Raw genomic sequence first — 27,052 nt, forward strand, 5'->3', positions numbered from 1 at the left:
ATATCTAGTCCAAGCCCCCTGCTAAAGCAGGATCACTTACAGCAGGTTGCACAGGATAGCATCCAGGCAGATTTTGCGTATCTCCAGAGATGGAGACTCCACAGCCTCCCTGGACAGCCTGTCCCAATGCTCTGTTGCCCTCAAAATGAAGTGTTCCCTCGTGTTCAGATGGAACTTCCTGAGTTCCTGTTTATACCTGTTGCCCCTTGTCAATGAAGTGAAAGCCGCCTGGATGCGTAAGAATTGACAGACCCACCATAGTACCTTGCAGGAGGTGGTCCTGCTGCTGAAGGAGTTGATGCTTCGTTCTGTGCTCTTACTTCTTGCTCTCAGAAACAGTGTATGAGGCAACTGTGTCCTTTGGGGCATCTTTCTTCATAGCTCCAATTTAAAGGCTCATTTTTAACGCTGGTACAGCAGGCAGAAAAAACTTTCCCCTCAGGGAACATGTGAGAAGGATTTGAGATTAGGTCTGCTGTTGTGACGTTCCCTCTCCAACAGCTTTTACAAATAGTGCCACAGGACTTGTGTAAACTGTGTGTTTCTGGTAAGGCCTGAGTGGCACTGGTAACGTTGCAGGGCTTGAAGAGATGACCCTCCTACAAGGCTAGCCTTTCTTAGCCTGTTTGATCTGTGGGAGGTACACTGATGTGGGGCAGCTGTTCTATGGAGGCAGCTCTGAGCAGAAAGGGACTTAACCGTGGTATAGTACTGGGAAATGGGCTGGTTTGGGTTAAGGAAGATAGCAAGTGCCAGGAGCAAAGACAGTGCTTTCTCAAGTAGATAGTGTCTCAAGACTGTTGGCTAACACCAGGATGGATCATGATGAGAAGTGATGTCACTCTGGTGGTCTGTTCATAATGCTGTCAATTCTGGTAGAACTACTACCCAAGTGGTAGCGAAATAGTGGGCACGTGGCAGAATGACTTTTTATCTTCTCTAAAGAAAGGCTGGAGACCTTCTTAATAGTTTTTGTAGCTCAGTGGGAAACTGCAGGCCGGAATTAACATTTGTTGATGTTGTCACGTCTTTCTGACCTGGAGAAGCTGTTTCAGGTTACTGTATTTAGCCATGCTGCACTGAATTGAAGGAGTGCTTTAAACTGGGCATGCAGGTCTTACTAGCAGCCATGGGTGAATTAGGTATGGGTCAGTGTTTGTGGCACCAGGGCTCGCTCTCTCTGCAGCTGTTCCAGTTGGTGTGAGAGAGGCCAGCAGTGTGGAGGGGCATTGAATTGAACCTGCCAACTTGAAATGCTGGCGCAGAGCCCCTGTGCTGAGAGAAGCACTCTTTGTGCTGGCCTGTTAGGGGGACCTATTGGCATGCCAGGCTTTAACAACAAAGCATCGGACTTCATGGAGCAATCCAGCACGGATGATACTTCTGGCCTGGCTTACAGGACTGAGGGAATCCTAAAAGGGTGACTCTCCTCACGAGACCAGCGGCTCCTGAAGCAGCCGACTTGGTGGGACTCTTCCCCGGCGGCTTAAGAAAGAAAGGAAGGGAGAAGGCTGTTCACCCGCAAGCTGCAAGCGGAACGCTTGCCTCCCTCCCAGCCCGCAGGCTGCCCTTGCGCAGGCAGGTCCGCGACCGCGCTGCCTGGAGTCCTGGCGGTAGCAGCCGCGCTCCTCGCAGGCCCAAAGGCCGGGGGGCGGCGGACCGGCGCCGACATTTGAGGAGAGCTTCCTGGCGGGGGCGGAGCGGGCGCCGGCGCAGCCGTGAGGGGAGGCGGGAGCCGCCTTCACCCTCGCTGGGGGCAGGGTGGAGAGAAAACGGGGGCGGCACCTGGGAGAGAAAGGGTGTCTGCCCGAGGATGTGACACCAGATTGCTCCTCGCCCGCCCTGTTCTGCCGCTGTCGCAGCTGCTCGCGTTCCTTTGGCAGGCAGGGGTCTGGAGGTGAAGGATGGAAGATGCAGGGGGTGCACCAGGATTGGGGGATTGAAAGGGGTCCTTACTAGGGCTGTCATAGGCTGAGGTCCAGAGGAACCAGCTGGCATTGTCAGGTAAGTGGGGGAGAGGAAATGCAAATTCCAGTTTTGGGAGATTTGTGTCTGGGGTCACCCCTTCAGGGTGTGTGGGGTTCAGTGTGCACAGCAGATAATGCTTGTTCTGGTGGCCTGCTGCTGTCTGCTCTGATGTGTGTGTGTGTGTGTGTGCATGCAGGGTTCTTGTGCAAGCAAGGAGCTTGGGTTTCTCAGTGGCCATTAGTGCCATACAGAGTTTAAATGGTGAAGCATGCTGGCTCTGTTTCAACAGCCTGCAGACTCTGTTCCTCCTTTTTCCTGTGATGATTCGGAAAGTGCTCTGTGCTCTGCTTGGGCACCTCAGCCTCTGGCCAGACTTAAACTCATGCATCCCTGTGTTTCACGTGTTCTTTGTTAGCTTCCCTTCTAGACCAAGTCTGACTTGATACAGGCTTCTTCCCTCTTTTCTCCCAGGTGCCGAAAAGATGGCCTCCCCAGGTGCCCCGGGGACCCGCATGACGACAACAGTCAGTATCAACATTTCTACCCCTTCTTTCTACAATCCCCAGAAGAAGTTTGCACCTGTGGTTGCCCCTAAACCCAAGGTGAACCCCTTCAAGGCTGGGGGTGCTTCAGACTCGTCACCGGCCCCACCTCCTGGAGCTGGTGCCCAGCGAGCTCAGATAGGGAAAGTGGGAGAGATTCCATCAGCGTCCGTGTCCCTGCTGGTAGAAGGTAGGTGGGGGCTGGCATGGTAGGTGTGAATATGAGTGTCTAAATTCACAGGGTATGAGGTTGGTAACTGGGCTAAACATGAGAATAGGGGCATAACAGCTGTGCCAGATGACTCTTGCTGTAGAAGCTGACAGGTACCAGAATGAGATGAAACAATTCCAAAGGGATCTCAAAGTACATAGTATCTCAATTAGGAAAGGAAGCAGGAAGGCAATCATGCGTTGCACTGATGCTGGAGGAATGCAATGGATTTTTCATAGTATTCCTCGGGTACATAATTGTGTAACTGCAGTTGTTTTCTGGCCAGTATGTTGGAGAGTAAATATGTTGCAGGTAAGTTGACCCTGACCATGGTATTGAATCATGCTCCTCTTATTGACTGCTCTTGTCTCAAGTTTGTTGTCTCTGACTATAGAGAGTCTTCTCATGGGGTGTGTAATTGCAGTCTTTGCTACTGGAGATGGGGTGGAAGAAATAATTACATGGAAAATGGTGGAAGCTATTACAAACAGGAAGTGAAACTTAGAATTTGTATGGCTTTTTCTTACTGTCTTGGGCTGGATGTGTTTTTCTGTATGAAATTACTTCTTGCTGTATTGTCTGTCTGTCTTCGGTGGTTTTTTTGTTGGTTGATTGGTGTCCTCTAAGAAGCAGAAGGTTCCTGGTTGTGTGGTTCCCTAGGTGGAATTGATCAGTATGGGGCCACCAGAAACTTTCCTAGAGACCTGTTGATAATGCTCAGTGATGCATATTACCCTAAATCAGCATGCTCTCAGTTGGGGCATGCATGTTCAGATAAAGCTAACTTCTATTTTAAATTTCTTTCACTGTCTAGCATAGATTGTGCAATACTGCTGTTGTCTAGGCTAGCATGCTAAGTTAGTGAGCAGCTGACCTGATGGTAGGAAGGGCTGGTACTGTGCTCAGAGGAAACAAATTAGCCATTTTTGCCATTTCTCAAGTCACAAGGGCCTCAGTGTGTTAGTGCTTCTGTCTCCCAGAATTGTACTGGCTAACTCTGGTGACTTTTTTTCTCATATGTTGTTGGCTGGAATCTTTGTGTCTGTAATCCAGGGTCCCACCTTAGGCTTTATGGTTTTCTGCTATAGTTGGGATAGCAGAGAGATGTGTCTGTCAGAAGGTCTCAGACTGATGTAAATCTACTACCTGAATTACAAAAGCAGATTGATAAAGCTTATTATAGAGGAACTAACGTGGCAGAGAGGTTTGCAAAAGAACCCCGGGTGAGGGTTGCCAGCAAGATATCTGAAGTACAGATAAACTACAAAGCTCAGTCATGAGAGAAATGCATCTGACTTGATCATCCTCTATTTCATCTCTTCAGTCCTTCTCTCCCTTTCTCACGTGCTCCCCAAACAGTAGCATAACATAAAACCATATCAATTGTCTTAATGATGAGAGGGCTAAGGTAATATTGCTGTAGGAATGTTATATTTAGTATTGATCATTCTATAAATCTAGTACAGTAACTTTGCAGAGAATTTTTATGAATAATTCATAAAACAGGCTTTTAGTGCATCTGAAACAATGAACCTGAATGATCAGGGCTCCATTTCTGCAATATTCTTTGTCATTTCAGTAAACCAAAAGGCAAGGTTGTATACGTTTGATCCCAAACTGTAATTTTAATGGAAAAATACCAGCCTCCTGAAAAAATGCACCCCCCACCCCCAGCAGAATTTTGGTGGCATAAGAACACTTGGAAGAGGTGCTGCATACAGTGAAATTCATGCATTCTGCTGGTTAAAAAGATTCTTGGCTTTAATTTTCTGAAAGGACAGTATTGTCTCCGTTAGGTTACAGATGAGAAGTCCTAATAAAGACTGTCAACAACAGCTGGATATAAGAGGAGACAATGTGATTACTGCTGTTAGAAGTTGCACATGGAGTAGCAGGAGTGAGAGAAGCAGTTTGCTGCTGGATGGGGCTAGCTAGGAAGAGAGGTGGGTGTTCAGAAGAAGGGATGTAGAAGTTATACCTCCCTTTTCTTCATAGTTCTTTGCTGCTTGGATAAGAGGACAACTTCTCTCATGCATGGTGAAGGGAAGAGCATTTACATTTGACCATGTTTTAGTATAAAATGTTTCTGTTTGTCTGTTCCACATCTTTAGCAAATATGAATAGGTGGAAGCAATGCTTTTTTATTGCAGGAGACTGAAGCACTCCTGATTCTTTTCAGCCTGCTTAAAAGGGTTCTGGAGGATTTCTCATGTCCTGTATGAGGTATGGGGACTTTCAGTCTCCAAAAGGAAAGCTGTTTTCATCTCTCAGAAAAATAAAGCAGTTTCTAAGATTCCTCATATCCATAGGAGGTAGTTTATCTGACTTGCCTCCTCCTTTACTTCCTCCCAACTGTTTCTTGTAGTGGTTACCAGCCAGCTGTGAGATGCTGGTTTATTTTCATGTAATAATGCAGCCTCTTCAGGGTCCTGGGTTGTCCACTGACTTTGCTTCAAATGCTGCTCTCTATTACACAATCTGAGCCAGTTCCTTGCCAGAGGAACACATGCTAGGTACCAAAAATGAGAGGAGAAATGGGAAAGGTCATAGTAAGATGTATTTCCCAGTTACACACTAACTGTTCCCAATTACTAATTGCAGTAGCTACAGAGCAAAGTTTACATGATGGCAAAGAGCTTTGGAGAAGGGAAGGTCAGCCTGTGGCTTTCAGTTGTCCTCAACTGGTGCCGGGGCCCCCTCAGTACTGAGGAACTGCTTGCTGTTGTAACTCCAGGACCACTCCTGGAGTTTGTACTGGTTAAGAGTAAGAAACAATCCAAACTTGCTTTTATTCTTGTTCTTTCCCACAGACCTGCCACTGCCACCTCCTCCCCCACCTGGAGAGGAGGTAAGTTTCTCCTCAAACTGTGCTTTTCCTCCACCCCCACCACCTTTTGAAGAGCCTTTTCCACCAGCCCCAGAAGAAGTTTTTCCTTCTCCTCCTCCTCCACTGATGTTTGATGAAGGGCCTGTGAGCAAGGTACCTGCCCCACAGGTGAGTGATGTCAAGGGAAGTATGGTTTCTTGTGTTGCTCTGGGAGTTGGGACAGCTGCTTCCTATTCCCTGAACTCAGTAGCAGGAAGCCCTGAGATGTCAGAAAGGAGAAAATGCTCCTCCACTCTGTGGACCAGGATAGGTTAGGGTGAACTGGTTGGGCTGCAGCTCTGTAGATGAAGGACCTGAGGTTCCTGGTGAACAGCAAGTTGAATGTGATCTGGCAATGCACCCTTGTGGCAATAAAAGCCAACCATATGCTGGACTGCGTTGGTGAGAGTGTAGCCAGCAGGATGAGGGCAGTGATTTTTCTCTCTTCAGTGCTAGTGAGGCTGCACCTTGGAGGACTGTTTCCAGTTGGGCTTCCCAGTGCAGTAACTCCAGAGGAATACTGAACTAGCTGCAATCCAGCAAAGGGTCATAGTGATCACTGGGGGTTGGAGCATGTGGTGTGAGAGCTGGGTTTGTTCAGCCTGCAGAAGAGGAGGCCAAGGCAGGGATCTTAACAGCAGTCTGTAATACCTAAAGGAGTGCTGGAGAGAAGATTCTTCTTACTGGGGCATAGCAAGAGAACAAGCAACAATGGATGCAAGTTGCAGCAAGGGAAGTTCCTGTTGGACAGAAGAAAAACCTGTTCCCCTCCAAGAGTGGCTCAATACTGGCATGTGTGCCCAGAGAGGCTGGGGTAATTTGCATCCTTGGATGTTCAGAAGCCACCTGGACAAGGCCCTGAGCTACCTGATCTGCCTTGGGAGTTAGCCCTGCTGTGAGCATGGTGTTGGACTAGAGACCTCCAGATGTCTTTTCTCCCCTGAATCTGTGGGTTTCTTGGGGCTGTGCATTTTCCCACTGTTTGTAGACCATGGAGACTGTGCTCTGTTCATCGTCACCAACTTGCTGCCCACTCAAAGCAAGGAGCAGATGTGTACCACATAGTCCAGAGTGTTTTAATCTGCTATTTTGGGGAATACACCCAGTTCTCTGGTGGTTCCTGTAACATGCTCTGCTCCCTCTTTCCTCATGGATGGTGGTATAGGTACGTGGCAAGATGAGCAGCATTGATCGTGAGATTGACTCACTGTCCGTAATGTTGGATGACATGGAGAAGAATGATCCCTTCAAATCCCGGGTGAGCAGTCCAGAAAGTCACAGGTAGAAGGAGAGATGACAGGTTTGCTGGACAGAGGTAGTGAGAACGGTGCTACTAAAGACTAAAACATCTGCATAAACCACAGGGAGAAAGTGTGCATGAAGGATCAGCAAGCAACTTGTCAGCACTGCTAAATATGTAACTGTGGGAACTCTTAGTATTGTGGATCTGAGATAACTGCTGATTTACTGTTATACACAGCATATTTTATCTTCCCTTGCTGATAACAGCCTGTTTCTCTCTGCTGCTTCACTTCACAGTCATCTCCAGGATGCACAGATTCACTGAAGAAACCATCAGCCCCCAAAGCCCCAGTGGAAATACCATCTGCACCCAGAGATACTCCTCATTGCTTTCCTTCCAAGTTCACTCCAAAGCCAAGTGGAAGCTTACCTTTCAAGCCTTCTGGAGTGGATTTGACACCCACCCCAGTCCCATGGGCAGCCGCACAGCAACACAAGGAGCCCCTAGCACCTGTCCCTTCACCTCCTTCTCTTTCTCCTGCTCAGCCTACCCCTAAATTATCCCCACCCTGTGTTGTTGGCTCTCCTAAATCTGGGCCCCAATCAGGTGCCAGTGTTCCAATGGCTCACTCAAACTCTGTAAGATATCCTACCTCTCTTCAGACTCAGTTCACAAGCCCTTCACCTTCAGGTTCCTCCTCTCAGCCACAGCCTCCCAATTTCACCTATGCCCAGCAGAAGGAAAGACCCCAAGTGCAGGAGAAACCACGTCCCACTGAACAACTGGCTGCTGCAAAAGACACCGTAAGGAATAGAACCATGGGAACAGTCTTTGGACAGATGCAGGGTCACTGTGAGCAGAGTTGGAAGATGGGAGTGGAGGGGGACAGGTGTAGGTCTTACCCATCCGAAAGAGATGGAATGAGAGGCAGTGGTGGAGAGTGATAGTTGTCCATGTAAAGGTGGAAAGAAGCAAGCGCAGTGCAGGCAGATTGTTCTCGAGAGAGGCAGAAGTAGGTTTATTAGGGACAGGGTGGGAAGGAGTGTGCCTACATGTGTCTTTTGGGATTGAATGTTTCATCTTCCTGCAGCATAGACCCACAGGCTCCAGTGCAGATCCACCTAGGGGAAATTCCTGTCTGACCATGAAGGAGGTAGAAGAGCTGGAGAAGTTGACACAGAAACTAATGAAGGATATGGAGCATCTGCCTGCAACAGAGGCTGCTACTTCTGGTGTGTTTCCTCAGTGGTCAGCAGTAGGATGAAGACTGTGGTGAGTTTTCATCTCTCCTAATCCTTTTGTTCTTCCATTAACAGAGCTCTGTGGCTTCTGCCGAAAGCCCCTATCACGAACCCAGCCAGCTGTGAGAGCCCTGGACTGCCTCTTCCATGTGGAATGCTTCACCTGCTTCAAATGTGAGAAGCAGCTGCAGGGGCAGCAGTTCTACAATGTGGATGAGAAGCCCTTCTGTGAGGATTGCTATGCTGTGAGTCACTAGGATGAAACAGCTGAGCTTGCTGTGGTGGTTCTCTTGCTTTCCCTTCTTCCACCTTGCCTATCTGTTCTGTAGCCTCCCAGGGGTGGGGGATTGGATTAACATATCTTACTTGTTTCCTTTGGGCTCAGGGGACCTTGGAAAAGTGCAGTGTCTGCAAACAGACCATCACAGACCGGATGCTGAAGGCCACTGGTAACTCATACCATCCCCAGTGCTTCACCTGCGTGATGTGCCATACCCCTCTTGAGGGGGCCTCTTTTATTGTGGACCAGGCCAACCAGCCTCACTGTGTGGATGACTACCATAGGTATGCAGAGAATATGTGCGTGTGGTGTCTGAAAGAGGGCAGATTCCCTCACAACTGTTTAGTTTTGCTGCAGTGTGGGGTTGGATTGCCCATGTGATTTGTGGATGTGAAGTTAAAAATCAGTCAGCAATGCACCTTGCAGCAATGAAGATCTTTTCACAGCAAAAGTTCTTAGTGATTTATTATTCCTCTGCTGTAAAGCAATGAGAAGCTTGCACTGAATGTGACTGTGGTGGGTCACGGTCTCCTCCCTGGTTTTGTGTGTTGCAGGAAGTATGCTCCACGCTGCTCTGTCTGTAGTGAGCCTATCATGCCAGAGCCAGGGAAGGATGAGACAGTGCGTGTGGTTGCACTGGAGAAAAATTTCCACATGAAGTGTTATAAGTGTGAGGTAAGCCTGGTGGCCCCACCCCTTCCAGCTCTTCCACGCCCATCGCCAGAAACTGGGCTCCTTTGTTGTCTATTCTGACCAAACAGTAAATTTTCCTTGAATGAATCTGGAGCATTTTTGAAGCAGATTCAGGAGAAGAGATATCCACAGGTCTGTGAACAAGGACTGTGTAGGGTTGTAGTCTCTAGGATCCCTAACACAGCAGTTAGGTATACTCAGGGAACATGCTGGGATCACAGAAGGGGGCTTGCTTATCCCTTAAAATACCATGTCTCATCAGCACCATCAGAGAAGGAGCAGTGGGATGAGACATTATACTGAGCTGGTGGGACATTTCTTACATCCTTGAATGCATTTACCATGGTGTGGGCCATCGTTGAGCTCCCTTTCTATTTTTTTTCCCTGTTTAGGACTGTGGGAAACCCTTGTCCATTGAAGCAGATGAGAATGGGTGCTTCCCACTGGATGGGCACGTGCTGTGTATCAAATGTCACACCATTCATGCCAAAACAGCACGCTGAGGAGCTTGGAGTGGCCATACCCTTGAAACCCCTGCACTCAATACTTTTCCCCTCCCCACTATTGTCCTATCTCTCTGCTTGACAAGGCAGATTCTACCAATGAAGACTATGCCAGCGCAGTTCTTAATTCACGTAGTATTTGCCACTCCTAGATTTCACTCTGCACAGCCACTAAGAAAGGACCTCCTCTCCTGTTGCTGCTTCCTAGCTGGGGGTTGTGATCAAGCTGAATGCACAATCGCGGCTCTCAAGACTGGAGGAGAAAGACTAGACCTCCACCACCATCTGGTGGAAGTAGCAAGAACGACCTGGTGGCAGGTACTGGGGGGGGACTGAGCATTCTCCTGTTCCACTGAACCAGGAAACAAGGACTTGACCTTAGAAGGTGGAACCTCCATCTTGGCACCACTTCTGTCTTTGAGTTTTGTGTTTGTTGTTTTGGTTTTTTTTTCATGTGCCGCCTTGTTATCAGGATGTCTTCCCATGCCTCCTCTCTCACACCAGGGTTAGAGTGTGGAGTATTGGGAATTTCTGTTGTCATTGCTGCAAAAAACCTAACCTACTAAGCCTTTCTGTCTCTAATGGGTTTTACTGGCTGTCTTGTTGCTTTTTTTTTTTTTTCCTTAACCAGATTAAACTGTTGATGGTTGGAATCCTTCCCTGTTCCTGAGCTTGGAAACTTTTTTTAAGTATATTTTCCTCCCCCAAATGAATAGTTTCCCAGTATGATTTCTGGACAGCCAGGCTGGGCACCGCAGTATCAAAGAAGTCCAAAGAATGCACGTTTACAAATGACAGGCAGTGCATGGTGAGGAGGTGTCTCAGTGCATGGATGGGGATTCAGCAAACCAAGGAACATCTCCCCATTCCAGCAGGGGTTCTTTCACTGTTGTATGTGGAAGCTGTAGTGTAATTGCAATGTACTGTTTGGCTCTGAGTGTTACTGCATTGAGCCCCATTTCCTGGACTGGAAACTCTCAAACTGAACAAGCCTTTTGAATAATTACCCTGTCCAACCACTGTATGCAGTCAATAAAATGTGGAGGTTTTTCCCATTAACGTGTCTGCTCTATTTGTTCAACTACCATGAAAACTGTTGTCTTGGGCAGTAGAGAATGTGTGATTGCTGTTCCACCTACCTACCAGAGCTGAGAAGTCTGAAAACAGCCCTTCACTCTCTTTTCACTTCTGGGTCTCCTTTTCAAACTGTTTAGTTTCCTACTTTTCTGTGCCTAAAGACTAGCTGTTATTTAAAGCAGTGTAAGACTGCATTTCAGTACAGCAAGATTGTAGTCTGCATGATGTGTCAGTGGGAGGTGAGTTGTTATAATCTGTTAGCATCAGACTGGAATGAAGTGGGTGATCTGCTTGTTTTGCTTTTATTGCTACTTGGAAAGTGTTTGGGCTTCTTGTTTATAGTTTTAAGCATGATACTGTCTTGGTCACTGTAAGTGAAACTTCTCTGGTATCAGTGCTTCCACACTTCAAAGATGTGAAAGCTACTCTTGTTCTCTTGCCAGTTTTGGGGAATCTTTAATGACTCCATGCAAATTGATCCAGTAAATACTATGATGAGAAAAGAGCAAACAAATTGTACCTTTGCTTTCTTTTTCTTATCTGACTTCTTGCTGGGTTTTTGGCATTGTTTTGAGTGGTTGTTTCTAGATACGTGATTAAAAGCTCATGCTCACAAACACCAAGGAGCACAGAGGAAAGAAACGACAAGGGAGACAAGCACTCTGAAACCAGGTTCTCCCAGAGCAGGGGCTGTAGCCCTGGTGTTTGGATATGAAGCCAGTCCAACAATATCAATGGGAAAGGTTATCTGGGGTATCTTGCAGATGAAGGGGAGGTTAGCACCTCTGAGGGTAGTAAGGTACAGAATAGCATGTGGGGACTGTTAACAGCACTTTTTATGGGATGTTTAGTGGTAGGATTGAAGGCAGGAAAAGGGGAAGTGAGCAAGAAGAGGAAGCAGCATATGAAAATGTGAGTGTGGAAACAGCTGGCTGCATGTATGCTGTTTGCTTGTTTGACCATCTCACATGTTGTCAGTGCAGTCTGTCCTGTCTTATTACTAAACACTTCCCTATTTTTGTGGGGTGGTGGTGGTTGGGGTTTTTTTTTGGGGGGGGGGGGAGGGGGATGTTTTTTAATTATTTTTTTTCCTGTGTCACAGGAATTTGTTCAGTGCATGAGAAGATCTAAGTTATCAGGAACTGGAAATACTTGATTGGAATACATTATGGGGGTGGGTGTGCGTATATCTGTGTAATCACTAGCAAAGATCAAATCAGAGTAACTGGTGAGCAAGTAGGGTAAGATAGTTGAGAGCCATGAGTTGACATCGCTGAGGGTCTGGCCAAATGCTGGAAAGACCACTCAGTCATCTGCTAGAGTTCCCAGGAGGTCCAGGCCAGTTACTCTGAAATCTGGAAGTCAGCTACTAGTAAGACTTGATCAGAGACCTGTGCATGAGGTGATTGGGAGACCAAGGAATCCTGGGGCCAGGTGCTGGGTAGACCCAATGTCTAAGGCTAATCACTGTAGTTGACTGTGTGTCTGTTAGCTGGTCTTAGGTGCTAGAGGAATCCACAGTGTGTGTGTGTGTGTGTGTGTGTGTGTGTGTATATATATATATTTCCTTCTAACAGGTTCATCCTGATCAGCCAGAATATGGAATAGGATCGAGCTGCTTGTGCTGTGCTTGCATGACTGCTTGTGTTTTCTGCCTCAGGCCAGTCATACAGAGCGTGTGTGCATATATATACATACACATATTATACATGTGTATTTTGTGTGCATGAGTGCCTATTAGGAATACATGCCCAGGCTTGCTGTTGGCTGTACCTGAAGACAGGGAACTGAGCAGCCTCTTTTCCATCAGGCCAGCTGAGTCAACAGCTCCCAGCAAGTTAGAAGGGACCTCCCTGCTCAGAGCAGGGTCAACCAGAGCAGGTTGCTCAGGACCGTACATCATCATTTTTTTTTTTTAATACCTCCAAGAATAAGAACACCACAACCTCCCTGCATAACCTGTTCCAGTATTTAACAACTCTCACAGTAAATTTTTTCTTACCTTCAAATGGAACTTACTGTATTTTGATGTTCTCAGTGCTTCCTCTTCCACTGGATACCACTGACAAGGGTCTGGTTCCTTTTTGACGCTCATGCAATGGTAAGAGCCACCCACACCTCATCCTGATGCTGAACAGTCCCAGCTATCCCAAACTGGACACAACACTCCAGATGTCTGACCTGTGCTAGATAGAGAGGAAGAATTGCCTCCCTCCAGCTATTGGTGATGATGCATTTACTAGTGCAGCCCAGATAGCTTTTGTCTCCTCTGATACCTGGGCACATGACTGTTGCAGTTTTGCGAGGCTGTGCTGCTGAGACAGTTTTTGTAAGCAGCAGTTACAGTTTTCTGCCAGCCTCAAAGTCATAGCACCTCTGAGAATCACATGTGGGAGAAAAAAACCTGGAAGCAGCTGTATTTTGCCACTGGAGAAGGGAGTGAGAAGATGTAACGAGCTGTGCAGACACCAAGGTTGGGAAGGGCTGGGGAGGAGGCAGCCCAGGTGCCGGAGACAAAGATGCCCCTGCAGCCCGTGGAGAAACCCATGGAAAAGGCCACGACCCCACCTGCAGCCCGTGGAGGGGCTCCACGCTGGATGGAGCAGGTGGAGACATAGAGAAGGTGCTGTGACCCTACGTTGGAACAAGCCCCGGCCAGCACTTGCAGCCAGGGGGAGAATCAGAGACACAGAGATGAGAGTTTTGCATCAGAACAGGTTTCCTGGGGTAGGCTTGGAATCCTGTGGAGGACTGGGACTGAGAGACACTGTGATTTACTACTGCCTGCCATAGCAGCGATGCACAGCGGGGCAGCTGATGAAGAGATAAAGCCCTGTGGGAAAAGCCTCATGTTGGAGAAGTTTGTGGAGGACTGGCTGCTGGGGGTGGGACTCCATGGTGCAGCAGGGGGGAGGGTGTGGAATGAATGTCCCCGCCCCTTCCCCCCCCCCACCCCGCCGCAGCCGAGAAGGAAACCAACTTGCAAGGGACTGACCGAAGCCCCCATTTCTCAGTCCCTGCCCCCCTGTGCTGCGATCGGGGGAAGAAGGGAGTGAAATCATGACTGAAGTCTGCTTAGAATGGAGGGGTGGGGGGAAGGTGCTACTGAGAACCCCATTTTCCAAGTCTCTGCCCCCCCCCACCCCGTACTGTGAACGGGGGGGGGGGGGGGGAGAAGGGAGCACAATCCTAACTAAAGTCTGCTTAGAAGGGAGTGGTGGGGGGAAAGTGTTTAAGATCTGGTTGCGTTTGTTTTAAGATCTGGTCGCGTTTGTTTTAAGATCTGGTCGTGCTCCCAACTCCAGTTTCACTGTTCTTTGTAGTGTAGTGCAATAAATTAGGTAGTTTTCTTTCCTTCACTTTGTGTTGAGTCTGTTTTGCCCATGTTATTGCTGACAGGATGATCTCTCCCTGTCTTTATTTTGACTCCCGAGCCTCTTAATATGTATTTTCTCCACTGCCCAACTAAGAAGGGGAGTAACAGACTGACTTTGGTGGGCATCTGGCCTCCAGCCAGGGCTTAACCACCACAGTGTCTCAAATACAACTTGCTGTTCAGTATGACCTGCAACTCCTTTCCTGCCAAGCTGCTTTCCAGCAGGTGCACGGGGCTATTCCTCAGCTGATAGCTAGCTATAGCAAGTAACTGATTGCTAAAGGGTTAGTACTCACCTTTTTCATCAACCTGGACTTAGGTCAAGCATTCAAAAATAAATCTTGAGGTGACTACTCAGGTAGTCTTAGGAACATCAGTGAGTTGGGACTGGGTTGTTGGTGTTTTTATATTGTATGAGGTTTGTTTTCCTTTTTCCCTCTGGGCAGTCTATTCTGCAGGAGAAGGAAGTACTGCTCATGTAGATCACCAACTACAGCAGTAGTTTCTACTTTTCATGGGTTAGGAATAAACACATAAGCTGTAAAAAGTTAAACTTGGCTAAGTGATGGATGCTGCTGTAACTGGGTTTAGAGAAAAAAGTCTGGTCATCAGCTACATTTGTATTCTTTCATCTGAATGCAACTGCATTTCCGTATTAAATCTGCAGCTAAATGGACAAAAACATTTGCTGAAACAGCTAAACATGGATGTAAGGACCCTGATGGAACTCATATATGCTAAAGTAAAACTCCCACTCATACTTGAAATAGGCCAAAGAACTCCCAACACAGCCTGCTCTGCCACAGCTTTATTTACAAAATATTATTTACAGTCTATAACTGTCTTGAGTTCTTATAAATAATAACATTTCCTCCACAGAGAAGGAATAAGACAGACCATCTACACATTTTTTCCATTACAAATACTTTATCCAGCCAAACAAGACTATTCTCTTTTTAAAAGGGCCAGGGAAAAATGGATACCTAAAGGTTTTTTTCTCTCCATGGCACAAGGAAAGACATTAAGCAGGTTGGAGATATAAAGCTCCTTGCTGAAGTGTGCATATGCAAAACCAGCAACATGCTGAAGTTACTTGATCACACAAGTTACAGCAGGGTGTGCTGCTATTCCCAACATCTCCTCCAGAGAAAGAAGTACACCATGAGTTGGCGTTTAAAGCAAGAATAACTGAATTTAAAAATATATCCCTTATCAGCAGCCTTCTGAAAGAATGAATAGTTTGTTCATGTTGTAAAATAAGGAAGACAGACAGCTGCTGAAGTGAGAAGGGATGTACATCAGGGAGTGAATGGGCCTGATCTGTACATGTCTGTGTCCTCAACTGTGTTCCCTGAATGTCCCAGTCTATCTGAAGCCTCATCTCCAATCTTAAAACATTATCTACTGACCTCAACCCACTTATGTTTCCATGTGATATACTGAGCATCTGAAATTCCAGTATGTAGACTACAGGGATTACTTAGTGATGCACAGAACAAACTACAGAAAACAGGGTCAAGAACAGTTTCTAAGACCAGTGCTCAGGAGCATATTGATGGCTTCTGTAGAGCCAAAGCAAGGGGGGGAACAGAAATGAGAGCAGGTGGTATTGGCTCATGAGCCTTTCCAGTTTTAACTGTTTTGCTTTGCTTGTCCCAGTCACTCATTTGGAAGCAATTGCCATAGGAATGATTCCAAGTGATATCTGGAAAGAATGAAAATTTAGCAAGTTTAAGAGAGTGCCAAGAGATCACTCCTTAAAGCCTTGGATGCTACACAGGATCCTCTTCTGGTGACCTGGAAGTGACACTCCCATCTGTTTCAAGTCCCTGAATGAATGGGAAAAGAAAGGAAAATAAATTAATTGCTGGGTACTGGGCTATGGGTAAGAGAAGAAAGAGTTGCCAAGCCTAAGTTCAGAAAGCTTGCTTTCCCCGAGTGCCTCCTAAAATACCTACCTCTTCTCTAGAGAGAAGAAACTTCAAGATGCCCTCCCCCTTCTCTGGCTACCTCTGCTAACCTACTCAATTGGCTTCTTCCACTTCATGACTAGGCCTGTGCTCCCATTAAATCAGGACTGTGTCCATATCAGCTCGTGATATCTCGGTATCTCATATCTCAATCCTATAGCAGGTCTGTCCCTGCACTGTACCTGCTTATTTGTTTTATGCAACTGCCCTGGCTGGAGCTGGCTATACATCCCTGATCTTGCAAGTGAACATGGCTGTGCTGGGAAATCATCTGACCCAAATGCTTCCAAGGAGCACAGAAGGACTTTGCTCTATGATAGAACAGTGTCAGGCTGATGTTGGGGGGGAGGAGGGCGGAGGAGGGATCACTAGCCCCTGCGGAGTTCAAGGCAAGAAAATTATCTTACAAAGAAGCCCTACAAGGGTGGGTAGATGTTCAGGCTAGAGAACAGTCTACCATCTATTGTTTCCCCTTGCTGTTTGTGTCTGATGTGAGTAGCTCAGGCCCCCAGAAGAGCCTCAAGCATGGACAGTTAGGGAATTAAGCTTGCATTTTGTAATGATTTCCAGTCTTCTGAGCTGATTCTTCTGTTTTAGGGCAAGAAGCCAGACCACTTCCATTTAACTGGAGTAGGGAGAGAAGCCTTCCAAGTAAATATGAGTGCCCGTTCAGATAGCACAGGGACAGACACAGCTATCTGTAGCATAGCCTAGGGTGCCAGGTGGGAGCTTAGCCTGCCCTTACTCAGCAGTGAGCTCCAGAATAGACTCCATGGTGTCCAGGCCAGCAGTGCGGAAGTTGGATATGTAGCGCTTCATGCGAATAGATTCCAGCCACTCGGGGATGGATCGATAGGGGATCCCATCAGATCCGCTGCAGCTGGGGAGCCGGAGCGTCACCCTAAAGATAGATAAAACTTTCATTAGCCAGGCAACTACCTTAAACTATGAGATAGCAGCTAAAGGGCAAGCACCCTCCATCAGGGCCAGGTCAACTTTGCTCTCTCCACAGCAGGGTCAGACTGCCCGGGCCAGCGGCTATGCCCGCAGTCACCATGAGAGAGATGTCTGCTGTCTTCTTTGCACACAGCACTCAAGGTCCCCCTTGCCAGCCTCCACTGCCAGCACGACCTCCTCCCCTGCTGGAGACCAAGAGGTGAAAAGCTCCTTCTCAGGTAACCTTCACTCCTCCAGCGACATCCTGCTTACCGGGGATCAAAGTCTGCAACAGGCCGGAGGAGCTGGGGGCTTGAGATGAAATGCTGCAGCTGTGCCCGGATTTCCTGAAAATGAGGTCTCCTCATCCGATCATGTGACCAACAACTCTTCATGAGGTCATAAAGGATAGATGGGCAGTCCACAGGTGGGGGGAGACGGTACCCATCCTCTAAGCTTTTCATCACCTGCAAAGAGGATAGAGAAATCTGGCCAGGAGCAGAGAGTGTGAAAGAGGAGCCAGAGGTCTCCGTGGGGCTGGGAGGAGGAGATTCACCATTTTGCAGTGTGCAGCCAGGGGGCAGGGTATGTGAATACAGATCACCTGTTTGAACAGCACAGCAAAGGATAAGGACACCTAAAGGATGTCAAAAAGTGAAGTGGCATATACACATACTTTGGATCCTCTACTAGCTTAGCCCATATTTGCCATTGGCATTGGATGCTCATATAGCATCCCACTCAGGGCATGTGTTCATGAGAAATGAGAACCAAATGATCCTGTCAAAGGCACGGTGAGAAAAGGGGAACCAGACTCTGAGGAGTAATTTCAACAGCATGTGCTAACTTCAGAGATGTGCTGAAACTAGGAGGCCAGACATAATAATCCAGACTGAGAGGAAGAAGAGAAAGAAACCAACAGAGAACATCTCCAGACCCAAACACCATGGCTGATTTAACCAGTCTCTAATTTGGCTCACTGCTGTTGACACTGAACATGGTTCAGAGTCCCACATTCTTACTGCACTTCTCTCAGTTGCATTGATTTTTAGCAGGAGCAAAGACATAGTCATTACATGTTCAAAAGAATGTCAAGACTGCAGGCTAAGAGAGATCTACAAAAGTTGGACTTATATGGCTTCTTTATGTTTTCAAAGGAGCACTTGAGCTCAGTGTGTGTTACCTCTTGATTGGTCATGTTCCCATATGGCTTGTCACCAAATGACAGCACTTCCCACATAACAATTCCAAAGCTCCAGACATCACTGGCTGAGGTGAAAATCCGATGAGCAATAGCCTCTGGGGCTGTCCATCGGATGGGAATCTTACCACCCTGTGAAAGAGCAGAGACAGAGTGTATCCAGCATGTATTATTGAGTTTTGTTTCTCCAGTGCTTTCAGGCAAGAGCTTACAAAGACGGGTCCTGCTTGTTATGTAGTGATATGTAACGACTCCTGGGGAAATTTCTCAAGAGGACAGAAATGTTCTTGGAAAGTCAATGAGCTTAAGCCCTCTGTTCAGTTGAGTGTTACACAAAACTACTGCTGTGGGAGTAAGAGCCTGACAGCAGTCACAGCCTTACTTCGAACAACACCAGACATTGTAATCACTGGAACTTTCAATGAGACCTATAGATGCTTGTAGTCCAAATCCCTGATCACATACTGTGCTGTATTCAAAGGTAGATTTAATGAATTGAGCCCAAAAGATCAGACCTCTTATTTTACTTCTCGCTTCAAAACCACGATCCCTCTGAATCTCCTAAGCAAAAAAAAAAAAAAATCAACATGGACTCCAGACAGGAAAGTACCACCTTCTGAACTATCCACACTGTGACTTGCAGTTTTACTATGAGTTTCCCTCAAAGGTTTTCCATCCAAATCTTCCCTTGGCCTGGTGTTCCCTATTGTGAAGAAATTCTGCCATTCTTACCCGGCAGAATCCAAAGCCCCCTGAGACTATAGCTCATTTAGAAGACTGAGAGATTGCTTTTGCATTACCTTCGTTTCATAGGTTCCCTCTGCATCATTCTCCAGTATTCGGGCGAGACCGAAGTCAGACACCTTGCATTGAAGACTGCGTGTTACCAGGATGTTGCGAGCAGCCAGATCCCGATGCACGTAATTGTGTTCTGAAAGGTAGGTCATGCCAGAAGCTATTCCCTGCAGCATGCTCACAAGCTGCACAGGGCTTAATTTTTCCTCATTCTCCTGCATGGAAGAAGTAAGAGAAGATCCTGGTCAACTGACATGAATCTGCTTGGTTTCTAGTTACTGGCCTTATTAACTTACAAAACTGGGCATTGGAAAACAAGCAAAAAGGCAATGCTGCAGCCCAAAGGAACAAACAGGTTCTCACCAGGGGCCTGGTGGTGGTCTCCAGAATAATCATTACGCACCTGCACTAAAAGTACCACAGACAGCACTCTGGACACTGAGCAAACTGGATGGCAGCAAGCTTCAACTGCTGGGACTATAAAAGTTAGTGAGGAGAACCTAAGTGGATGTCTGGATCTTATTTTTAGTCTTTTTTCAGGGTCCTAAATCCAGGTCAAAGCCAAGTTTCAGCCTATTACAGATTGGAGTATCTTACCCTTAGGAAGGTATCCAGCGCGCCATTCTCCATATACTCAGTGATGATCATCATAGGCCTCCCTTGATGAAGACAAGAAGGTGTCAGATGTTTTTCAATCCTCCTACTCTTGCCTTTCAATGCTCTCCACGTTGCCCCAACACAGAGAACCATATCCATCCCTGGCCAACATCCCCACTCCACTTGTGTTGCTGCCTGACCCTTCTCTTTAGACCTGCCTTGTGTCACACATAACTACACCAGCCCTTAAACTATGTCAACTTCTCATCCACTCACCAACTCAAGAAGACACTGCTTCATGACTATTGGAAACCCATACCTCCCCTCCCTTCCTCATTCCCTGCCACAGGCTAACATGACAATGCCTGTTTTCTCCCTGCACAGCCTCTTTGGCATCACCCTAAGAACAGCCTGAGAAATATGCCACTTTCTGCTCTCATTCCAGGAATCTTTCCCACACACTCTTACTTTTGGTGACAACTCCTTCCAGACGCACAATGTTCGGGTGGTTGAATTGCCCCATAATTGTGGCCTCGCGCAGAAAGTTCCACCACTGTGAGTCTGAGTATGTCGACTTCAAGGTCTTGATGGCAACCACAACACGTTCTTTCCCTAGGAGTCGAAGGGACCCACGATAGACCTCCCCAAACTCCCCTGGGGACAAGCAGAGACACAAGGTCACAGATGAACTCAGGAACAGTAAGCAAAATAACTGTGGGGAAACGGAAGATGGAGAGAATGACAAGAAGCTCACCCTCTCCAATCACATTCTCCATAGTGACACAAGAGACATCCAGTTCCTTAGTGAATTCCAGTACTCCTCTGCTGGGGTCATCATATGGTTGCAGGTCTACATAGGGCTTCAACCAGACCTTCTCTACAGTAAAGGGAAACAAGAGAACAAATTAATCTGTCAATTCTTTGAATAAGCTTTGTAGGGCAAAGCTACATAAGCAGAGATGAATCCATAGGATTCTGACAATGGCAGTAAACAAATTTACCAAACATACATTTAACACTAGAGCTGCTATGGGAAGAGGAAAACTCATAATGAAAAATAATCATCATCAGAAAATCAATACTAGTATCTAGTCTAAAACTACTGTTTTTCTTCATTCTTCATAACTCATTCCAGGCTTCTCCCTGGTTCTGCTACCCCTTTGAAGCTCACCTCGATCAAAGCCTGAAGTATTGTAATCTGGCCGCGCTTGTCTCCGACGAGCCTGCCTGGAATGTAAGAAGCAGTCATGAAAATAAAATGGTCAGTAGACAGCAAAGAGAAAAAAGCAAGACTTCCAGGGTGTCTGCCCTAAGTTGGTCAGGGACAGAGTTCAGGGTAGCACGAGTTCAGGGTAACACAAAGCAGAGCCAGACACTTCACCGACTTGGTAGAGTACAGATAGCAGGAAATGTGATGCTTCATTTACATTTAGAAATAGAGCTTTCTTTCCACGTAAGGAAATTTTGCTTATCATTCCGCTTAATGAATTACAGATTAATTTCTATTTATTTTACGTTTTCTGTACACTTTCAGTATAATGCTTCATCTTTTTAAAACCAACCAACAGCAGCCTTACAGACATTTAGAAAGGAAGTAGAATTTCGTATCTGGTTAGAGGACCCCTAAAGAAATGGTATATGGAAAATGGTTTGAAATGACTGGATACATATATTGCCAACAATCAATCAGTGGTTATAGAAGCAATTCTACTATAACGGTACCTTAATTCATATGTCATTATAGCAGTCTAATGGTACAAGCATTATCTTGCAGACACATCAATCACCCCCTCAATCCTGCTAATTTTTTTTTTATTTCAGATAGGCTTTTGATACTGTGTCTCACAGTATCTTGCTGGACAAAACCATAATGCGCTGGGTGAGCAACTAGATGTAGGGTTGGGCCCAAAAGGTGACAGTAAATGGGGTTACATCTGGCTGGTGACCAATCACTAGTGGAGTTCCCCAGGGTTCCATTTTAGGGCCAGTTCCTTTTAACGTTTTCATAAGTTACTTAGACACAGGACTAGAAGGTGTCTTCAGTAAATTTGCAGACAACACCAAACTGGGAGGAGCTGTTGACTCCATTGAGGGTGGTGAAGCCTTGCAGAGGGACCTGGACAGATTGGAGAGCTGGACAGTCATCAACAGCACGAAGTTTAACAAGGGTGAGTGACGGATTCTGCACCTGGGAAGGGGCAACCCTGACTGCACAGACAGACTGGGGGATCAGACACTGGAGATCAGCCATGCTGAGAGGCATTTGGGGGTCTTGGTCAGCAGAGAGTTAAACATGACCCAGCAGTGTGCCCAGGCAGCCAGGAGGGCCAACGGTACCCTGGGGTGTATCAAGCACGGCACGGCCAGCTAGGCCAAGGAGGTGACTGTCCCACTCAACGCTGCACTGGTGCAACCTCACCTCGAGTAGTGGGTGAAGTTTTGGGCACTGAGTACAAGAGGGGCACAAAAATATTGGAGAGGGTCCAGAGGAGGACAGTGAGGATGGGGAAGGGTCTGGAGTTGAAGTCTTAAGAGGAGAGACTGATGTCCCTTGATTTGTTCAGCCTGGAGAAAAGGAGACTGAGGGGAAACCTCATCACAGTGTATGGCTTCCTGATGAGGGGGAGCAAAGGGGCAGGTGCTGATCTCCTCTCTTTGGCAACCAGAGATAGAACCCAAGGAAATGGCATGAAGCTGCGACAGGGGAGGTTTAGGTTGGATATTAGGACGGGGTTCTTTACTGAGAGGGTGGTTGGGCACTGGCACAGGCTGCCCAGGAAAGTGGTCACAGCAGCGAGCTTGACTAAGTTCAAGAAGGGTCTGGATGATGCTCTCAGTCACGTGCTCTGACTTGGCTGGCCCTGTGTGGAGCCAGGAGTTGAACTTGATGATCCTTATGGGTCCCTTCCAACTCAGGATATTCTATGATTCTAATCAAAATTGCTTACACTCATTCCATCTTGCCACAGCATGCTGGTCTTCCTCTTTCTTCCCTACCCAACGTCTACCTATCCAATATCCTGTGCAAAATCAGGGCCTTCCTTCCTTTCTGAAGCTCCCATAGCTCAGCTATTCCTACATATGTACCTTAATCAGTACCAAAAATCAACACTTACTTTCGCCGAAAGATAAGAAGTCCCAGAAGCCCCAAAAACAGTAGAATTCCGAAGATAATAGAGACTATGACTCCACCAGACAGAGCTCCCATTTCTGCATAAACAGAGACAAAGACCTTATTTAAAAGACTAAGAATTATTTGACTGGAATGTATCAATCAGCTCCTACCAGCCAATGGTATTAGGTAAGCTCCAGTCATTTGTCTTCTAAGCAGCAGAGCCACCAGATTTGAGTCCAATTGTAATTGTTTATTCATGTGCATGGACCACCTTCTGGTGGATATCTGATTGACTCTTATCTACAATCCTGGTCTTTCAGTTGAGTTGATTTATCTCTATGCCTGATTGCCCACATATATTCCGTGACACTTTCAAAAATGAAGAGATGTTCCTTCCCCCCCACTCCTCTCCAATTACTCTTTCAGATCAGACTCTTCTCCCTGCTCAGTAGCTGACTTAGACTATAGCACAGGAAAGACATGATTTTCCCTAGCAGTCTAATTTCATTCTTTACTTGTTTATGAAATTATTTTCCCTCTCCCCTTCCATCAATATCTGGGGTTGGTTCTTTGCCAAATTGCCTTAACATAAGGTACTGTTTGCTTAGGACTTTTGAAATGAGCAAGTGCTGACTTATGAACTTTCAGTCTAGCATCCTATTCCTGCTTTCTCAAAAGTAAGGATGAGGTGGTTTCATTTTGTGATTGGATAATGTTCAGATAGTTTTCACATAACACAGGTTGTCTTCTTCCATTTAGATTCCCAAGATAAAGCCATCCATTTCCATACAGTATATCTGAATTAATCAGAGGAAATACTTCACCAGCAGAGGTCATGTAGCATGTATTTTCAAATCTTATTTCTCATAACTTAAAAAAATATTTAAAAAACTTATACATTAATGAAAAGTCTTCACATCCATATATTTTCCCTGAAGTGATTTAGGAAAACCCCAAGAAGAAAGAAAATTCCTAAAGAAATTGTTTCAATAAATTACCAGATTTTAAAGCAAGGAACAGCTTGTGTGACACAGACAACTGTGTCAGGAAGTGTTTCCTAATATCCAGTCCAATGGTCAGCATCCATTAAGCCTCATTTACATTAGTTATTCTTGCTCAATTTGATGCTGACTCATACCACTAAAATTTATTTAAAATCACTGTCTTAGTTAAGCAGAAATCAAGATGCAAAGCTAATGTTCCTTTTTGTTAAAATCAAGATTGCAAGATTTAGAAGATTAAATAATATATTTTATTAATAAAATGGACAAGATTTTAGGAACATAGCACTTCTGCAGGAAATTAAGGAACCTAAATTCTCAAATCCAGATTAAAAATTTGCTTCTCCCTGCAAATCATCCACTGATATTCCTAGACCATTACTGCTAAACAATGTTTCTGCTATTATCAAAGAACTCCCACCAAATGAAACCTTGCTGGCACTTCTTTTTAATCTCTTTCACAGTCAAAATACCTTTGACTTGGTGTTTAAAAAATTATAAAGCTGGATAAAACGCTCTCCTTTTCACTAGTACCTTCCTCACAAAAGGAGGCATATGCTAAATTTTTGCTAACATTCAATTTAGAAACATTAGCCAGAATCAAAACATCTTTCAGGAGAACTAGGTGAAAAGCTGGTTCAGTACAACACACAAACCTGAGATTGACAAGTTCTGAACAGGAAAGTAAAAGCGGATTTTATACAACAGCAAAGAAACAGGATAAATGTCTCCTTGTTCTACATTTTTACAAAGCAGCAAGCTTGGTCTTGTTGTTGACAAGGAACTCAGGAGTGCAGTGTCTGTGCCTTACCACTAGCAGAACACAAAAGGAGATCCATGTACTGTGTGAATATACAATCTGATGAAAAGGGGAGTTTCCCTGAAATACCAGTGGTTGTCCTTTACCTGGGGGAAGGGTGCGAAATTCCTGCTCTGGGGAGTAGGGCCCAGGCCCAAGGGGGGTGATGGATCTCACACGAAGCAGGTAAGCTGTGTCTGGCTGCAGGTCTGTCAGAGTGACATTTGGCTCAAGAAGGTGTTTCACTGTGTAACGTGCCTCCTCTCCCTGCAGATGTCAAACAGGGTAAAGTAACAAATATACACTGAACAAAGCAAATACTTCCACCCCTTTGGATGAAAGGGGGAAGAACAAGTAAGGCAGCCTCACCTTCTCAAAGAACATGACCTCATACTCTACTGAGGTTCGACTGCGCTGCTGTGGGGCAAGCCAAGAAACAGAAAGACTACTGTCATCTCTCTGTGTCAGGATAAAATGGGATACTGCCACCGGAGCTGCAGGGGAGAGAACAGAGAACATCAAGAACAGAGAACAAACATAACACAGACTAGCCCCTCTCTCTACCAGAAGCTTTGTCTTTCCTTCTCTATTCATACCATGCAACTGGAACTGACTCTCATTGCCACTGACACTCCCTTAACTTTCTCTTCTGTGGTGAAAGGGAAGTGAGATCTCTGGCTGCAGTTAACTGCTTTCCATAAACAGTACCCTTCCACCCCAACAGTGGAAGCATAACTTTCTTTGTCCTCCAGCACTTTATCCAGCACTGCCCTGAAAATGTTCAATATGAAATTAAAATGTTAGAATTTTATGCTCTTACAGCTGCAGTAGCACAACTATCCTATGTGATTTGTGAATGCAGCTCTGTTTCATAATGGTACGGTGAAATTCAGTGCTCAAAATCTCTCAGATGACTGCAAAGGCATGCTAATCATGAATAAAAGGATCATTCTCAACAGTCTGCAACTGAAGAGTCAAGCCTGGGTTTCTGTTTGTCCTTCATCATCACCAGGAAATGATGAGGCAAGCCAAAATTAGCAAGAGTTGTGCTGCCCACACATAGCATCAGGAAGAAAAATTGTACTTTATCACTAAATCAAAACTTGAGGAAAGCACAGAGGTCTGTTGAGCACTGCAGCGCCACTTTAATCGCATCTCACAGCACTCTGGAAAGGATTCACAGGACAGCCAAACTAGCAAGCTTGAAGCTAAACTACAGAAATGTTGCAAGAACTCGCATGTTTTTAACATCCCCATTTCTCCACACTTTCAAAGCCTTTTTGTTGTGTTTGGCCAGATTTTTTGCTGAGTCACAGGAAATATTTCATGCCACAGTTCCTGTTCTTCGTATCAGACAGGTAATAATAATCTGGCTGGACTACACCAGTGTATCAGAGGGAGGGCTTTACCCTCCTCACATCTGTTAAATCCTCTGTGGATTCATAGTTCTTGGTGGGTAATGATTACTGCTGCCTTGACTTGCAAGGAATATGGCTGATGGCCATTACATGCCAGAGGCAGAGGTACCTTACAGTCTTTATTATACCGTACCAACACAGGTAGCAGACAGAAGGATAAGATGGAGAAATCTTAAACATTCACAGAGATGCCTCTTCCTTTTCCTGATGAGCAGGAAGAACTTCTCTCTGCTAACCTGCATGTCCCACTGCAACCCAGACAGCTGGAGCAGTTCTCTGTGTAGCAGGTCCCATTCCTGAGACACCATTATGGGCTTCCACAACAAATGTGTAGTTGGTGTAAGCTTCTAGGCCATCCACATCCACAGCAGGTTTGGTGAGACCAGAAGCGCCGGGAGAGAACACCACACCAGCCTCACACGGCTCACACAGCAGGAAATGGCAGCGCTGACAGAAGACTCTGTAAGTCAGGTCCTTTCGCCCGCCGTGGTCACTGGGCGGCTGCCACCACAGACTCAGCTGCGTGCCAAGAAGGGAGAAGCTGACATTGCGGGGGGCTGAGGGGGGGCCTACAAGAAGCATGAAAGCAAGTATTAGATCCAGTTGTTAACACCCAAAGTATTGTGGCAGTTTCCCACCTGCTGATGCATTTCCAATGGAGCCTTCTGTCCCCCCAGCCCCTCCCTCTCTGATCTCTCATCCCCATTTCCCGTTTCATTTCTTCCTATCTCCTTATTCATAGAATCACAGAATGGTTTGGGTTGGAAGGGACCTTCAAAGATCATCTAGTCCAACCCCACTGCCATGGGCAGGTACATCTTTCCCTAGATCAGGTTCTTCAAAGCCCCATACAACTTGACTGTAAACACTTCCAACGATGGGGCTTCAAGAACTTCCCTGAGCAACCTGCTCTAGTGTCTTAGCACCCTCATAGTAAAAAATTTCCCTCCATATGTCCCATCTAAATCTACTCTCAGTTTAAAACCATTGACCCTTGTCCTGTCACTACAGGCATGGTTAAAAAAGTCTTTCTCTGTCTTTCTTATAAACACTCTTTAGATATCAAAAGTCCCCACTAAGGTCCCCCCAGAGCCTTCTCCAGGCTGAGCTCTCAGCCTTTCTTCATTTGGAAAGGTGCTCCAGCCCTCTGATCTTCCTCGTGGCACTCCTCTGGACCCACTCCAACACGTCCATGTCTTTCCTGTGCTGGGGACCTCAGA

The 27,052-nt window shown here is 46.2% G+C and overlaps 2 protein-coding genes across 2 annotated transcripts in view; one reads left to right on the forward strand and one right to left on the reverse strand.

Moving 5' to 3' along the window:
- The first annotated feature begins 2,444 nt into the window (after nt 1-2,444).
- ZYX (zyxin) lies at nt 2,445-10,602 on the forward strand. Its single transcript, XM_084279164.1, has 9 exons — nt 2,445-2,700; nt 5,532-5,716; nt 6,753-6,845; nt 7,127-7,633; nt 7,921-8,062; nt 8,147-8,316; nt 8,457-8,635; nt 8,906-9,026; nt 9,437-10,602. Exons 1-9 carry the CDS (start codon nt 2,451-2,453, stop codon nt 9,545-9,547), a joined length of 1,758 nt encoding a protein of 585 aa, XP_084135290.1. The 5' UTR covers nt 2,445-2,450; the 3' UTR covers nt 9,548-10,602.
- A 5,148-nt stretch (nt 10,603-15,750) lies between these two features.
- EPHA1 (EPH receptor A1) overlaps nt 15,751-27,052 on the reverse strand; it is a gene marked incomplete at both ends in the record, with an annotated part of 35,750 nt that continues 24,448 nt past the window's right edge. The window contains 13 exons of the mRNA XM_084279570.1: nt 15,751-15,829; nt 16,716-16,871; nt 17,180-17,373; nt 18,090-18,239; nt 18,908-19,117; nt 19,500-19,561; nt 19,968-20,153; nt 20,254-20,376; nt 20,671-20,726; nt 22,616-22,709; nt 24,522-24,681; nt 24,784-24,908; nt 26,069-26,401. Coding sequence (XP_084135696.1) covers nt 15,751-15,829; nt 16,716-16,871; nt 17,180-17,373; nt 18,090-18,239; nt 18,908-19,117; nt 19,500-19,561; nt 19,968-20,153; nt 20,254-20,376; nt 20,671-20,726; nt 22,616-22,709; nt 24,522-24,681; nt 24,784-24,908; nt 26,069-26,401 — 1,928 coding nt within the window. The remainder of the gene's footprint in view (nt 15,830-16,715; nt 16,872-17,179; nt 17,374-18,089; nt 18,240-18,907; nt 19,118-19,499; nt 19,562-19,967; nt 20,154-20,253; nt 20,377-20,670; nt 20,727-22,615; nt 22,710-24,521; nt 24,682-24,783; nt 24,909-26,068; nt 26,402-27,052) is intronic.

Source organism: Gallinula chloropus (assembly GCF_964237585.1).
Source record: "Gallinula chloropus genome assembly, chromosome: 1".
Classification (NCBI taxonomy): Eukaryota; Metazoa; Chordata; class Aves; order Gruiformes; family Rallidae; genus Gallinula; species Gallinula chloropus.